The sequence below is a fragment of the Vigna umbellata genome, chromosome 1 (genome assembly GCF_029865625.1).
Source record: "Vigna umbellata cultivar VRB3 chromosome 1, Vumbellata_1.0, whole genome shotgun sequence".
NCBI classification, from domain to species: domain Eukaryota; kingdom Viridiplantae; phylum Streptophyta; class Magnoliopsida; order Fabales; family Fabaceae; genus Vigna; species Vigna umbellata.
In genome coordinates this window covers 54102267-54120056 of record NC_142165.1, presented here as the reverse complement: position 1 = coordinate 54120056, position 17790 = coordinate 54102267, and the positions used below count along the sequence as shown (strand labels likewise).

General features: G+C 32.5%; 1 protein-coding gene and 1 long non-coding RNA gene across 2 annotated transcripts; both read left to right on the top strand.

The window, feature by feature from the left end:
• The first annotated feature begins 491 nt into the window (after positions 1-491).
• LOC148205759 (uncharacterized) lies at positions 492-1623 on the top strand. The gene is made up of 2 exons (XR_015785715.1): positions 492-938; positions 1287-1623. It is a non-coding gene; the product is annotated as an uncharacterized LOC148205759 (long non-coding RNA).
• A 4255-nt stretch (positions 1624-5878) lies between these two features.
• On the top strand, positions 5879-17570 carry LOC148205758 (putative protein S-acyltransferase 23). Its single transcript, XM_088103772.1, has 13 exons — positions 5879-6252; positions 6457-6597; positions 7286-7398; positions 7801-7880; positions 8531-8694; positions 11858-11996; positions 12107-12206; positions 14796-14853; positions 15309-15386; positions 15533-15631; positions 15890-15968; positions 16068-16216; positions 16912-17570. Exons 1-13 carry the CDS (start codon positions 6019-6021, stop codon positions 17098-17100), a joined length of 1623 nt encoding a protein of 540 aa, XP_087959898.1. The 5' UTR covers positions 5879-6018; the 3' UTR covers positions 17101-17570.
• The last annotated feature ends 220 nt before the right edge of the window (positions 17571-17790 follow it).

The following is a 17790-nucleotide window of genomic DNA, read 5'->3' as shown; positions in this document are numbered from 1 at the left end:
TTTTTAATTGTCTAAGTATCTAAACAATTTATGGTAAATTTAGATTTTGGACAACCGTAAGCATAATTCTGTAATATCTTTTATGTTTACATAATTATGACTTGCATATATGATGTGATCACTCTTTCTTCATTGTTTTTTATCTATTTCTAACAACACGCATACACACTACACACGCACACCTACAATACACACGCTTCAGATGCATACACACATAAATTCTATTAATATTTTAAACTTTATATTTTAAATTATCTCTTTCTAAATTTGTTTCTATTTTACGTTTTCTATTCTTTCTTTTTTTCCTTTTATTTAAAAGAAATAAGAAAAAATAATATATAAACCGTGGCTGGTTGGGCAGCCTGCATCCAGATTTAAATTTAGCTTTTTGTGGAATCCAGTTCTGAAAGTGAACCTTGAATTACTACATATATAAACAATGGGAATTATTGTTATTGGTGGATACTGATAAGGGTTTTTAAAAAGCTTCCTCTGTTCCTGTTTCTTTTGCATTCTTTCAATGGGAAAGTTTCCAAAACCAGTCAATGGTTTTGATCTTCCATGGTTTTAAACCCCCAGCATTTGCACCCTTTCCTAAACGATAAGATTCGCCCACAGATCCTCTCACCAATCACTCTATAAATAAATACCAAGTTCACAACTTTAGCCCAATTAGGCTTCATTTCAAATTTAACTGTTTCACTTTTATCTAAATCTATGGCACCTACTGCTGCAATGCTCATGCTCTCCCACAATGGCAACCCACATGCCCCATCATCATCATCGTCATCTCTCACAACCACAACTCTTTCTACGTTGAAAGACTCTGCACTCAAATGGGTTGTCAAACACAACCCTTTAGCCCAACCAGGATCAGAGAAAAACATCATTCAAACTCAAAAGTATTGCATGTTTCATCCTTCTGCTGTAGAAAAGAGGTTCGAAGAAGCCCTTCAACTCTGTAGCTGCTAGTCCTATTCCTTAAACTTTTATTGTTTCCGTTGCTCTTTTCTCTTTCCTTGTTTCATTTCATGTAAATTCGTATCAGCTTGTAAGTACCCTTTATTCACAGAAACAGCAACATGTACGTACATCTATCTGTCATAATCACTTCTTCTTGGTTCAATTGCTTGCACAAAACTAAACTACCTTATTCTTCGTTAAAAACAATACCTGGGATACCTTTTCAGACCCATTTTAATTTTTTTTAACTAAAGTTTGTTTGTGTTCTTCTAGTATGCTGAATCTGATTCCTTCTGTTGTTCGACTTGAAATTTATTAAGCAGGAACTAGAATTCTGCTGCCTCTGTTATTTGTACAGTGCGGGCAAAATGATTTTCTTCAGAGTTTCATATTTGAACGCGGAAAAGATTGGTAATAGTTGATGAATTCCAAGTTTGCGTGATTCTTTTTTTATTTTTTGCATTAAACTGCATCTGTGAAGATGGTATTATAGACTAAACCAGAATTTTGTTTTGTCATCCACAATCGAGAATGTCGTTCGTTGTGTTCATATTTGAGTTGTAGTTGTAATCTAAGTTCCAGGATCCTTGTGACTTGAAATTATAAAGTTATCCTTAATTTTATTATCTATAGTTGTTGAATTCAAGGGGATTTTCTGCTGCTTCTTTTTTTTTTGGTAGAGTTCTTTTTCTGAGAATTGTATATTATTTAATATTCTTTCAATGAATATTATTTAATATTTTTTAATGAATATTATTTAATATTTTTTCCATTAACAATAACTTTGTTTTTTGTTTAATGTTAGACATGTTTTTTATTTCAATTTATGTCAAGTAATGTTACTTCCACCGATGTTAATAAGAATATTATTCAATTAATATCAAATAAAGTTATTATTATTTGGACAATGTAAGTTAAAAAAATTCTTGATCAATATTAATTAGGATTCTATTGATTAATTTTGGAAGCACTATTTTTTGGTTGATAAAAATTCAGGTTTTTTTTATTGATATTAATCGAATTTATTTTTTTCTATTTATATTGGAAGAATTTATTTTGTGGGGCACTATTATCATTAGTTGAAGTTTTCTTAGCTTGTGAATTCTTTTTTTATATAAATCTGAACGATATTTTTTTTAATTGAAATTTGTCGTAGTTATCATTATGTAGAATTATTAGATTTTTTTATCAATACCATGATGTTATTCTTTATTAATAATTATGATTTTTTTAATATTGAAACAAACATTTTGTAATATTAATGAAATTTATTTCACCAATGTTATTTGAAGGATTTTTCAATTGACATCAATCATAAAGTCATCAAAAGAAAATTCAAATTAGCAATGTCATAAAATAGCTTGAATTCATGTCAACTTAAATATGTGATTGACATCAATCGAAAATAATCGGAGTTACAATCAATTGAAAAAACATTTTACAATCATCAATTAAAAAACTTGATAAGTTTTGATTAAAAAAAGTAATAATAAAAATTAAACAAAAATGAGTGCTTGAAATCCCATTTGAATAATGTCATGAGATTGTCTACTGTGCTGTGCATGATAATAATTCTTGTCAATAACACTCCTTTTGTAATAAATATTATTTTCGCATAATGGCAAATAGAAATTTAAAATTAAAATTTAATTAATTAGAACTTTTTATAATAATATTATTTCCCTAATGGCATCTTTTTAAAATATTATTTTACTGGTAAAAAATAGACTTGTAATACATTTCTTAATTCACAAACCTATTATAAATGGATTCTAAACGTGATACACTACAAGAATAATTGATATTACCGATAGTCCTATTTCATCGGTAATGTATCAAATCCGTCGGTAATTATCGTTTATCGGTGGCTTACTGACGGTCAAAATACCGTTGGTACAAACGTTGTCAGTAACCTTTACCGACGAATATTTCAATCGTCGGTAATTATCGAAGACCTTTTACCTTCGGTAAAGCCGTCAGTAATTACCGCGATCTGGTTCATCTCTTCTTCTTCCTTCCTCCCTCTGTGTCATTTTTTTTCGTTTTCATGAACTCCGCCACCAAAAAAGCATCACGCCAGTAACAAACTAATTTCTAAAGAATCAAACAACCAATTTATTTTCAATTGTTAAAATCATAGGGAATCATGGAGAGTTTCTCTGCAATTCTCAGTGGAGAGCAGCGGTGGATTGCAACAAAGCAGCGGTGTTGGAGAGCAGCGGTGGTGGAGAGCAGCGATGGTGGAGAGCAGCGACGGTGGATAGCAACGATAGGGAGAAGTATTACACTGAGATGGAGAGAAATGAGAGCAGCGGCGGTCGTTGCCACATATATTGGCACTGGATGCGAAACTGGGGTCGCAAATTTCTGTTTTTTTACCGACGGTCAGAAGCCTTTGGTAAATCTGTCGGTAATGTCATCAAGCGAAATAATGGGCGGGAAAATTCTCGCTATTTTTATCGACGACCAAAAGCCTTCTGTAAATTCGTCAGTAATGTGCATTTCACTTACCGATGGCCTTATCGAAGGCTTTTGACCGTCGGTAAAAAAGATAAAAAGACCGTCGGTAATTCCGTCGAAAATTAAAATATATCGACAAATATTTATCCGTCGGTAAAAATCCGTCGGTAATATTAATATTTTTTATAGTGATATACAATCAAACTTAGACCTAATATATGACATATTTACTAAATAAAAAGCATACATTTAAAATAAAAAACAAAATTTCACTTAAAAGAAAAATCATATTTATTGATCACATATTCATTCAACACAAAAATATATATACAATTACAAAAATATTTATACAATTGCTTTAACATTTTCTGGTAACATGCAACTTCTATACATATTCAAAATCCTTAAACAAATGCTGAAAGTAGATTAAAATGCAACTGTTGGGCTAGGCGGACTGACTTGCTAGACTAGATGATGATAAGTTCTTTATATTTAGTTTTTTTATAATAATGTCGAGCTTTCATATTAACTTTTCAAAAAGGTGATGATGAGTTTCTTATATTTAGTTTTTTAATGATATCAAATTGAATATAGAATTTGTGTCAAATTGTCAGAGTTAAAGAAAGAGTGTTACTCTCTCCACTACCATCAAATGCTCCTTGCATCACCCCATACCTAATTTGCCCTTGCTATAAAACGGATGTCAACATCCGTTTCACCTTCAACAAATGTTGACATCCGTTTATATATTTTATATTTTAGTTTATTGTTTTTATTTAAAAAAAAGAAAACCTTAACGGATGTGGCCACATCCGTTAACAGATGTGACACATCTGTTTAAGTAATTTTATAAAACATATTTAAATAGTTTATTAAATAATAATACATAAATTAAGTTAATAATAATTATTTTATTAAATAAAATAAAATTAATTTATATATAATTACGTAATAAATTTTAAAAAAATTAAATAGTATTTATATATTAATTTAAAATACAATAAATTAATAAACTAAAAACTAAAAAAAGAAAAAAATCTCAACAGATGTCGCCACATCCGTTTAAGTAGATTTATAAAAAATATTTAAATAGTTATTTAAATAATAATACATAAATTAAATTAATAATAATTATTTTATTAAATAAAATAAAATTAATTTATATATAGTTACATAATAAATTTTCAAAGAAATTAAATAATATTTATATATTAATTTAAGATACAATAAATTAATAAACTAAAAACTAAAAAAAAGAAAAACCTCAACAGATGTCGTCGTCACAATGGCACATCCATTTAAATAGATTTATAAAAATATTTAAATAGTTATTTAAATAATAATATATAAATTAAATTAATAATAATTATTTTATTAAATAAAATAAAATTAATTAATATATAATTACGTAATAAATTTTAGAAAATTAAATAATAATTTTATATTAATTTAAAATACAATAAATTAATAAACTAAAAACTAAAAAAAAAAAGAAAAAGAAATCCTCAACGGATGTGACCACATCATCACATCTGTTAAAGAATTTTTTTTGCAACGGATGTCGACATCCGTTAAAGAAAAAAAGTGAGGTGTAGGATATTTTAAAATATAAAGGATAATTTTGGAATTTTAGAAAAGTGTGGTAGTGCAGGAAATAATGTGGAGTGGTGTAGGGAGAAAAAAAAATTAGCCCATAAAATTTAATCCTTTTTGTCACCTCTACCTACGAAAACCTGAATAAAATAACACTAATAGAAAGATGGATCCCAGTAATAACCAAGTCTTTGTACCAAAAATCAAAACTTAAAAGATAAAAAAACAAAAACAATTCCCACATAAATTTGTTCGTAAATAAAGCTTCCAACTTTACTAAAGTAAATTAAGTCCAACCAAACCCTATGGCCATGGAGTGTACAAAGAATTATACACAGTGTATAATTGTATAACCGTAATGACATGAAAACTTAATTAATTGATTGAAGTTATAAAGAAGTATAATTGTAATCACATGAAACCTATCTGACAATCCATTAATCACATAAGAAAAAAAAACTAACAAAAATATTATATAGGAGATAGTGAAATATAAATATTTGATATTTGAGAAACCAAAAAGACTTAAATACTTTTTAGGGAGTTAGTGCAATATAAAAAATTTGATATTTGAGAAACCCAAAACACAAATACTTTTTAGGAAAAAAACTAATAAATGAGTATATTATTAGAGCGACGGAGGATAGCATAGACGGTATAATGTTGTGAAGTAAAGTCCAAATTAAGAATTTTAAAATAAAAAAGATCAAAATGAAATAGTAGAAAGAAAGCACAAAAATAATATTTTAGCCTTTAAAAAGTTAATACTTATGTATTATAATTTAAAAAATAAAAATAAACGAGAAAGAGACATCTTCTTTTGTTGTCGTGTATAGTAAGGGACTATTGTTAATGTTGAAGAATCAGGAAATAGAAGGAAAAGACGAAGAGAGGGAGGGAGGAACACGAATTCATTCGTTCTCTCTTTCTCAATTACAACCTATTAACCCATTTATTCTTCACCTTTTCCAACCCTAACAGTCAATTTCCTTCACCCTATCCATGGCTTCCTCGGAGATCGAGGTGGTATCATCATCATCGTCGGTCTCCAAACCCAACGACCAGCCTCTTATCCTCGACGTCTTCACCGCCTCTGCTCACGGCGACTTCAACAAACTGAGAACCTTCGTCGAACAACACGGTGCCTCCGTCTCGGTTCCCGATGTTAGTGGCTATTACGCTCTTCAATGGGCCTCGCTTAACAACTTTCATGACATTGCGCACTATCTCATTCAGGTACATTCGATATTATTCCCCTTATTTTATTTGAATGGAAAATTGGGCGTTTCATTTTTACTTTTTGAATTTAAGTTGGTTTCGGCTTCATTGCAGCAAGTTTCGATTTTTCTTCTTAGAGTGGTTATGTGTCGTTCAAGAAATTAATCGTTTTCAGAACACTTAGTTGAGCGTGTTTTAAATTGAACTGTACTTGTTATGAAGCATGGAGCGGATGTGAATGCTAAAGACAGCATGCAACAAACAGCATTGCATTGGGCAGCAGTTCGTGGTTCAACTGCGGCTGCTGATGTGCTTGTGGAGAATGGTGCTCAGATTGGAGCTGCTGACATAAATGGATACCGGGTATTGTCTTCCCTTGGTTGTGTACTCTTGCATAGTTGTCAATATTTGTATCAATGAATAGTTTCAGCAGAATTTACATGTTTTCAGTAATCTGGGAGGCGTGGATTGGGTATTTTAACATTTTAAATTATTGCATCCAAATTCATCTTCTAATTTGAATTATTGACCTTTTTTCAACTCTCGGTCTCTGTTTTCTAATGTTAACTTTCCATATCCAAATCTAAAGGGCTGAATAGCAACTCTATAAAGAATTTTATACTTTATTATTTCATATTCGAATTTCTAAGTATCAGTATTTCATCCAATTAACTGATTGAAGTTATAATTTTTTTTTTAAAACATAAGCTTTGGTGTTTTAGTTATTAAACAATATATATTTAGGTAAAAAAAAGAAAGCCGAGTTTAGCCTATGAAATTGACTTATATTTTGCCAATAAGAATAAAATCAATTATTAAAAAGTTACTTTTAATGATTACTAAAAGCTATCTATATTTTAATTATCGTCTAATAATTGGTGTCCATAAACTCTATTGGTAGACCGGTACATAATAGGTAAGCCCATGGGTTACTGTGTGAGATTGATTGGCACCTCTTCCTGTATAAGGAAAACCCTGGACTTATTCTGCCTACTACCTGTTTAAATGTTTCTACTGTTGCACTATTTTCATAATTAAATGGTTTCTGCAGGCAGTTCATGTTGCTGCACAATATGGTCAGACATCTTTCTTAAATCACATTGTAGTAAAGTACCATGCGGATTTTGATGTGCCTGATAATGATGGAAGGAGTCCTCTTCACTGGTACGCCTTGAAGCTTTTGATTGCTATGTACAATGAAGAAACCGTATTTTGACAATGACTTGGTTGTCAATGTCATGGTCCAAAATTTGCATCTTTCTTTTGCTTTTAATGCACTCATAAAATTGGTTAAAATCTACATAATGCAGATTATGCTTTGGGATAAACTGTATATTTTCCTGTAAACTAATTATTTTTATGGAGTATTTTGACCTATGAAATGTTTCCTTGCACTTTGAAGAGTTTTGAAGTACCTTAGGTATGTAATATGTTGTGTCCAATTTGTTGAAGCTCACCCTAAATGATTTGATTTTTTCTAATAATTATGGTTGCATATTCAGCAAATCCATAGAAGAAGTTGAGTTTTTTCCTTCGTTTTTTTTACTTCTTAATTCTCTTGTCCAGGGCCGCATATAAGGGATTTGCTGACACAATAAGATTGCTTCTATTTAGAGATGCATGCCAAGGAAGACAAGATAAAGATGGTATGGCTAGTCAGCACTTAATTTCCTAACAATTTTTATAAGTTCTCCAATTATGTATTCCTTATACCATGGGGTATCTCGTCCCTCTAGTTTTAAGTATGGTAAAAAACAGTTCAACATAGACTCTCATACTAAGCATAAACATACTTGAAGTCATTCTATAATATGCTGTGATGAGCCATCACTTAGGTGGGTCTGCATGTTATATGTGATTATGTTTTTGGTAATGAGTACTAAACAAGTTTGCATGATTCATGAATAATACTATATTTGATTGAAAAAGCTTTAATTATTATTATTATTATTATGTATTACTATGCATACAATGTACACAATGATTTCATGGTCTTGATGTTACTGTTTCATTGGGTTTGGATGCTGGACTAGTCTATTTGAAATCTAAGAGGCTTGAGACCTGCCTATAGTTTCAAGACTTTGTTTGGGGTATATATTTTAGTTCTTTTGTTGATATCTTAGACTTTGTTTGACATTTGACAAATAAGTCATAGAAGTTGACTACTATTTTTCATTATTACAATAGATTAAATCTTTTTGGTAATACTTTCTAAACAGGTTGATTTTTTCATTTTGTTATAGTTGTGTTGATATTTTTTCTTTTTCGTGATGATACTCAATAAAACTGGTTTTAGGCTGTACACCGTTGCACTGGGCTGCATTAAGAGGACATGCAGAGGCATGCGCTGTGCTTGTACATGCAGGCACAAAGGAAGAATTGACGGTGAAGGACAATGCTGGACACACCCCTGTACAACTTGCATATGATAAAGGTCATCGACATGTCGCTCCTTTCCTTGTACGTAACATTATATTAATGAGGCTGTTGGTTGTGCAACATGTTACTAACATTCTTGACGGGACTTGTAGTAATTAATAAGCATTTTCAAATTTAGTTTTGCGAGGTGCTTGAAAGTGCTGCAATTAACAGTTTTATTTTAAAATTAATTAGGGGAAAACTAGATAGCATGCTGATGATGACTTCAATACCATTTCATTAGCCAACTGTTCCAAATTCTTAAGCTGTTTTTTCAAAATACTGGAATAGCTTTTTGTAGTTAATTAACAAACCTGTTTTATGTTTTTGTAAACTCAAGTGACACAATTAATTCTTCAAAATATTTTCTCTGTGTTTTCTAAAACATGGATAAGCAATCAAGGGAAAAAAGAAGAGGTTATTTTACATGAAGGTAACATCCAAAATTTGACAAAGAATGTGGTAATTGTTTAAACTGAATAACAATCTCTAATATTTATGGTAATATTGAATTGCTTTCCAATTAAGTATTGTTGAGACATTTGTTTTTGTTAAAAGCTCACCTACTAATTATTAGATATTAGGTGGTTTTAATATTTAGGGTGTCTTTGTTAGAGTTTATTTGTAATTTATTTGGATTTATCTTTTAATAAGTGCTTGCATAAGTATTTGAGAGGACTTATTCTTAGAATTTGGGCTTAGGATTAATTCTACAAAGCTGGTAAGCCGAGGACATCCTAGCCTATGAAGGACTAATAGAGGCTATATTTTAGTCTATGTAGATTTTGGGATGACACCCCCACATGCCTGAGACTAGACATCCAGAGCATGGACAAATGTGGGTTACCCAAGGACAATACCCCTGCATGTGTAGGAATAGACATCTAGAGGATGTACAAATTTTACTATTTGGACTTTGGGGCCTGTCTCAAGTATACAGAATTGGATTGTAAGTGAAGACGGCTTAAACCTTCTAAGTAAGGATTATATTGTCATATCTCTATTCAAAATCTAAATAGCTGTGAAAATAGATTATGATACGCTGATACAACTTATTTTAATATGCATTCTAGGACAGCTTATGAAAACAATATATCCAAATTTCCTCTTAATATACACATGAGTGCTTATACAACTAATTCAATGAGCATTAAGTCAAATCACTATACCGATCAGGGTACTAGTTATTTTTTTAATATTCAGGTTCTTTTGAATCTTAAAAAAGGAATGTTTTGTAAGTTATATTGAAAGTATGCATTTAGTAGTCTTATAGACTTGTAAGTCATGTAGAAGTAATGGTAATGTTAATGCACAATCCTGTGTATGATTTCTGCTGCTTCTCCTATTCCATGCTTGAGTCCAAGCAGGATAAAGTCACAATTCACTTATGAAATCATGTAATCCTATGTGCCACACATCCTTCTGTTTGCCTAATTGTTGCTTATATTGTTCACAAGTACGATTGCAATTTTCAATGTGCAATCATGGATCATTGATCTCCAGCAAGTTAGAAGCTGGGCCAAAACACCCATTTTGAAAACCCTAAAATCAGTTCATTTCAGTTTTGTTTCACATCCATTTCCTTTCCGACTTGCCCTTATTGTTGGCAGGCTTCTTCTCCTTCAGTTGGTGTGTTGGAGCTTCACCCTGCACTGCTATTGCTGCCTATGCCCTAGGCCACTGCTGATTGGGCCTCTGTTGGCAAACTTTGTTTTGCAAACTAAGTTGTATAAAGTGAGACTTTGCCACTGCTTCTCATGCTTCTCTGATTTGTTTCTCCCTATGCTGGTTTTTGAATCAAATTGCGTTTTCTGTTCATCTGTCCTCTTATCTCTTCTCTGATTTACCTTTTTTGGAATGGAGATAACTGTATTTATTTTGTTACAAATGGGCCTAAGCATATCATATATAATTATAATTATTCTTGGAATCAGACTATGACATTTAAAATGGTTATATTTATATTATATAATTATTCTCTTTCGAATGGTCCTAAGTGTTTCTCTTTATCTTTTATTATTAATGATCATCATATTATATTATAGTTATTGCTGAATGTATATTACTGCGGTTACTGTTGGAGATTCCATATCGACTAAAGATATTATCAAGTTATAGCGTATAAGTAGGTTGAGATAGTTTTAAAGTCCACTTTCTAAGATGCTATTAGAACCTATTCTACTTTATTGGGCCATTATTGGACAATCCATAAATATCTATTTCCATGCTTGAGATGTCGATCGAGTGTGTGTTAGAATTCTACATTAACTAAAGATATGATCAAATTATAGTATAGGTGGATACAAATTTCACCTTACAAATCGGTTTTGTGAAGTTGAGTTAAGTTTAAAATCCACTTTATATGAATATGAATTTTAGATTTAAGTTTGTTTAATGTTGTAATTTAGAAGAGGTTATTGTTTTTATATTTGTTGTTTCTTTATGCATATATGGTACATATGTATATAATTAACGTAAGATCTTACCATCTTGGTTACATCTTTTCATCCCCATCCCCATCCCAAGTTGTATCTTAAGTTAACAACATTGCTGTCTAGTAGGATAAGATTGGGATCATCCAGAAAACTGATAAACATGTGGGATCGGCCCTCCCCAGCTAATTTGGGCCGGAAGTTCCATGTTGGACTTTTGCAACCTGGTTTAGAAAAAAGGTTTTTGTTGCTTTTACCCCTTTTTGAGTTGCAGACCCACAACTTTGCGAGTTGAGCCTAGATGAGGAAAAGCCCAATTTGGTTTTTCTTTAAGCTCCCAAATCTCTTTTCTCTTCATGTGACAGCATTTATCTCTCATTTATGTCAACATTTGAAGTTTTGAACCCCTCTCTCTGCATTCTCAATTTTGTTGACTTCTATATTTTTTTTGTTCCTTTTTCTTTTGGTTGTAAGTTCTATGATTCCTTTTTCTTTTTTCTTATTTAATACTTTTGTATACACTTGACTGACAGAGCATTTAACCATAGTGGCACTTTGAGTTTCTTTACACATCTGAAGTTAGTTTTGTGAACGATAGGAGTATGTTTTATATATTTGAAATCGACAAATTAATTTGAGAGCAACTATGCTCTTACCTTAAACCGTCAAATTTTACTTCTTAAAAGTGCACCTGCACCGGTGACTTGTTGCACTTTATTTATGCAGTTATACATTTATTGGCTTTATAACTGATTAGTGTTACACTTTTGCAGTCAAATCAACAACGGGCTCATAGCAACAACTGGAAAGGGAAACTTTGCCGTGGGGTGGTGACAGATATTGGTTATGCTCCCATCTTATTGTGTATTATGATCTTTCTCCTGATCCTCTTCATCAACTCAGTTATCGCTGGTACTCAACTTGTACACCAATTTGCAACATCCACACATTTGCACTCATTAATTGTTACTTGAGCTTTTTGTGATGACTCAACTTCAATGAATCTTTTCCACTAATGCCAGCTCCTAACCTTGGAAAGATTACTGCTACTGCTGGACTTTGGGCATGGACAGCACTTTCCCTAGAAGCTGCTGCCCTGATTATGTTTTATAGGTGTAGTAGGTAGGTAATCTTGTTTTCATGTATTCTTTCTGTTTGGGTTTTTGATATGGTGATATAAACACATGTACTTTCTTTGTATTTGTGTCATGTTGTATGCCTTCTACTGTGACTTTAGGACCAAAAATTGACCAATAAAATTCTATAGGAACTCAGCTGAGACTTTAGGACCAAAAATTGACCAGTGTTTCATTTTCTTGTGTTCAAGTCATGTTGAAAGCAGTCGCTGAAGAAGAATTGTAGAATAACCATTTCTGTTTGTCAGTCTGCTTATTAAATTTACCAAGAAATCACAGATAGCACTGGACCAGACAAACTGTAAGAAAAAAAATATGAATTTATTGATTGGAACCCTCCTGAAATCCTTGTAAAGATCAATCTGATTCTTGTATGATGTAGAATGAACAGACAGTAGATACCTTAAAGACCTGAAACATTCTCCTCCAATGAATTCCAAAAATACTTGATATCCCCACCTCTACTGGTTTCCCTCACTCCTTTCTATAACAATCGTCCCTCTAGTGGTAACTAAATGTGGTAAATGTTTTGTTACATTGAGTAATGCCTTTAAGGCATTGATTCCCCCTGATGTTCAACAAAGTCCTCTTACTATAGACCTTATTCATTTGAGGTTTTCTATCATATAATTGATTACTTTTATTTGAACTCTTATTTTTCTGTCTGGTTATTGATTTGTGGCTTGCATCATGTAGGGATTTTTAGGGTGACTATTTGACATCTGATGACATAGCAAAGTACTCAGTGATGAGCAATGAGTGCTGTGGGAATATAAACATGTTTACTTCCAATAGTTGAACTCAAAGCCAAACAACCAAGAAAGACAACAAACAACAAAACAGTTACATAAATACAAACGCAACATATAGTCCAAAAATATCATGCACGGAGTCAGGGGTACTTGGCTTGAAGATGGTGAGGAGGGTGCAATAGCTAGGAGGGTATGATGACGAGGAAAAGAATGTGATGAAATAGAAGAGGAGGACTGGGTGCTATGTTGTGAGGAAGGAGTGGGTGGGGAAGAAGAAAGAGGTGTGGTGTGCTCTTGCAATGTGAGGAAGATGAAAAATAATAGTTTAGGGTTTTCTTTTCCTAAAAGCAGCATGGCACATACCTACAACAAGCAACTTAAAATAGAAAAGTAAAATTATTATAACATGTGCCAAGCGATTAGTGGGCCAACCCAACCTTGGCCTGTATGGGCTATCAGGTCAAACGAGCTAGACAATGCTTTTGTCTGTTTAGGCCACCTTTTTTGAAGCCTAACCTTGCCTTTTTTGAATTGTTTAGTTTAATCGAAGTATCCGAGTTAATGGGAGACAGAAGAGAGGAGAAACAAAGCCATTAATATGCAAACCTTGACCATTTGCAATAAAAATGTGGTCTGGGCCATCAAATTGACTTAATTGATGTAAAATTTTAGGCTCACTAGTAACATGGAAATATGCACCTGAGTTAGGGATTCATGTAGAGTTAGTGGCACCTTGAAGAATCCTTAGGAAGCATAACACTAGGAGTAGTTGAGTTGGCATTAGTATCTCAATTTGGGTTCTTGATAATTTCCATTAGTTCTATAAAAGCAAATATTGGAAATGTGACGATACTTGAAGCAAATTTCATTTTGGAAGTTCACAAAAATGTCTTGTACAACCTCTTCCAGAACCATCATGGCAGCCACCATTACTGCCACCTCGATCTCCATATCCACCATGACTACCACCATCGCCAGCATATCCACCATTAGAGCCACCACATTGTCCAACAACATCACCTGAATTGGATGAGTTAGAGAGTTCATAACCTTGATTGTAGTTGAAAAAGGAAGAGAACTATTTTTTCGGAACCTATTGGAATTCACGCTCAACTCAACTTCAACAGCTGGAGGTGTCTTGAACTGGCTTTCAATAACTTAAATTACTAGTGCATAATCTTGCACTAGTCCTTCCATAATCACATCAACATGTTTTTCGTTTGGCACTAATTTCCTACACTAGTGAGCTCGTTAACAATGTTCTTGAATTGAGACAAGAACGCACACATTGTTTTCCTACTAGAGAGGTAACACGAAGATGAATGAGAAGTTGGCAAGCACACACCTTTGTGAGCATGTGATGCTACTCATGTATTTTATTCTATACTTGATACGAGTGAATTGAGCCAATGACTTGAGAGGACCGATTTTGACAATGTTGACTGAAGCCAGGTTAGCAACATAAGAATTGATGGAAATTAGGAGTCAGTATGTAAAAAAATGAACATAAGAATATGGAAATTCTATTGAATGCAAAATCGCTAAATGTTCATTGATAGTATACATTCTTTTATAACTTTGACCGGGTCTGAATTTCGGAAATGCTTCTACAGTTTTGTTGTCATATATTGTGTTATTTTTTTTATCTTGTATTTGCTGTTCATATTCATGATACCAAAATATATGTTTGCTATATATGTATTATTAAACATGATAACGTGTCCTGACTACTGAATTCTCAAAAAAGAAAATAAGATTTTGGAGTTCAATTCTAAAATTTCATTCAACACTACTTTATTTAATGTTACTTCAATCTTATGCAGCAAAGATCCTGGTTATATAAAACGGCTGGGAGACTTGGGTACTCAAAGTGATACTGAGGTATGCAGTCCATTTGTAGCTTTTGTTTCATTCAATATTGCTTTTGAGTGATGATTGTTTTGAGGAAAAGACTTGTACCTGCAAAACAGATTGTATAAATGGAAACTATCATTTCATGGGTCCTCCTTTTTTATTAATGGCATCGTGGTAGTAAGTGGGGAACATAAACATATGCGTATTGCTATTGCTATTATACTACATTTATTGTAACTTTGGTATCATGTGTTTCATAGAAATTACTTGGTTTTATTTCAGCAGACAATGTACGTGTCACTTGAATTGTGTTGCATGTGAGGGAACACACTCGACTTCATGCAACTTCCTTAGATTTCACTAGAGCACTGGCTAGAAAAATATGATTTTATGTTTAATATGAATCATGCCTTACTTTAATATAGGCTCATTTACTTTTCTTTATGTTGTAAAATCTTAGTTTTATGTTTTATATTTTGCAGGATCCTTTATTGAATATTGATCTGAATAGTTCCTCTGTTTGGACAGGAAATTGGTCTCAACTTTGCCCTACCTGCAAGGTTTACATGATATTCTTTGTAGTATATTTTTTCTTTGTAGCATTTAAAGTGTCTAATTTTGACATTTCACATGCATTTATGTTTTACTTTATTATATTCTCAGAATAAGTTATCACTTATCAGGGTTTCTCAAATTGTATCATCAGATAATAAGACCTGTACGATCTAAGCATTGCCCTACTTGTAAGCGATGTGTGGAACAGTTCGACCACCATTGTCCATGGATATCTAACTGTGTTGGAAAGGTAGGGGGTTTTGTGCTATCTGAATTGTTACCCACGAAATCAAAAGTGCATTTTTATGATGAATTTCTTTTATTTTCAGTTCTAATCACAATATATGGCAATGTGATAAATCAACAAAATTCTTTCATTCATCAATACATTTGATTTGGAAATAAGATGTCCTTCTTGACTTTCTGGTCAAATCAAGAGCTGTTTTTCTTCTTTTCCTCAGTCTATATTCTTCAAGCTTTATTTTCATACTTGGTATGGATCTTGCAGAGGAACAAAAGGGATTTCTTTATTTTAATCTGTCTGGGAACTTTGACTTCTTCCGTTTCTGGTGCCGTTGCAGTTCAAAGTATGTCTTGAAGAACTCTTATGCACTATTCTACATACTTAAAACTGCATAATTTATATTTTCACTTGAAATATATAACAGCCTTGTTTTCTATGTCAGGAATTTGGACATCTACACCAACATTACTGGCAGGAGAAACATGGATCCATTATATATTAGTACAACATCCAGGTTTAGTTGTGTTTTTGGTGATGGACGCAGTTGTTTTCATTGCGGCTACAACATTAACAATAACGCAGACTTCCATGGTGATTGCTCATTCCCTCTCCGCAAATAATAATTTAGATCTGTATGTGCAAATATATTAGGGAAAATTACTGGGAAGAATTATTTATAAATATATATTAATAAACATCTTCCAAGAAGGCAAAATAACCTCCTTTTGTTAGAATGACAATACTTTCTGATCAAACCTGGTAGCTTACCACAAATAATAGGAAAAACCTCCACAGGCTCAATTCTCCCAGAAACGACTATATTTCTCTGCCTCAGCTTCTTTGATTATTTATTTATTGCCAGCATGCGTTGCTTCTGTTAGACTAGGGCAGAGAGAAACATTGAGCTGAAACAGTCTGTTTTTGACATAGCATGGGGGCTTTGTTTATATTGAGAAAAGGGAATCAATATAATAAATAGAGGAGATTTGATATCCTCTAATATTATATATATGATACAGGAATAAATAAAAAAGTTCCTAATAATACATATATAATCTATATATTTCTGATTATATAGGATCATCTCCTTAGTTCTATTATTATAACACTCCTCAATCTAGAGCATAAGGATATACGCTAATGGTATTTTTTCTTATTAGTTTTCATCATTCCTTCAGTTGAGCAACTTATCTCAACTTATCTCTAATATTCAGCTTCTTACTTTCTGTACTCTAACACCTTTAAGATAACTGGAAAGTTTTTCGTGTTTATATATTGTAATGCAGATTGCTCGAAATGTGACCACAAATGAACTAGCAAATTCTTCCCGCTATGATTATCTTCGTGGACCTGATGGGCGATTCAGAAACCCATATAACCATGGTTGTTGGAAGAATTGTGCTGACTTCCTTTCTCTGGGATATACAAATGATGATGAAATTGCTTGGCCTCGATTACAGCAGGTGGCAACTTGAACGTTCTCCCATGCCGTGTCTATGCATCCTCTGTTATATTGTCACATAGTTTTAATTCGTAGATATGTAGATGATAGTAATTTTCGGCTAGGGTGTTCATTCACTGACACATGTACATTTTATTAGAGAGCACAAAGAAATAAAACATTTTTTTTTTCATTTGGGGTATCAGAAGATAACATTACATGATACCCTCAAGTGACAGTTGTACTATTGTTTGGTGGGATATCCACTACTTTAGAGGGAAGTGCATTTAAAGGACTGAAACAAATGTCTTTTAACTAATACTATGCTTTGGCATGGATGAAAAATTGGTTGGTGTAAGATGTGGAAATGGCACTGAATTGACAGTGCTGGTCTTGAGCATTGGAACAACACTATTTAGCCTTTCCTTTGACAGGTGGGATTTATTTTAATGGTAGGCGATGGGGACTTATCTTCTGATAAGGTTTTTCGTCCCTTTTTGTCTCTGCTATGACCAAATTCTCCCTTGGTGATTCATATACGTGAGTGTGTGTGTGTTTATATATATACAATGTATGTATGTATGACATCATAGTGTTTTCCAAACAAAGCATGTATTAGATGTACCAATTTTTGTGCTAATAACGGACACTTTGGTTTAATTTATTGGTATGAAAACGACAGAACGGAAAAGCTATTCATATTCTTGGGAAATTTCTCAAATGT

Excerpts from the sequence above, each read along its gene's own strand:
- LOC148205758 (XM_088103772.1), top strand. The coding sequence starts at position 6,019 with ATGGCTTCCTCGGAGATCGAGGTGGTATCATCATCATCGTCGGTCTCC. Across the intron at positions 15,387-15,532 it reads AACTTTGCCCTACCTGCAAG|ATAATAAGACCTGTACGATC; the intron begins GTTTACATGATA and ends TTGTATCATCAG. Across the intron at positions 15,632-15,889 it reads TATCTAACTGTGTTGGAAAG|AGGAACAAAAGGGATTTCTT; the intron begins GTAGGGGGTTTT and ends TGGATCTTGCAG.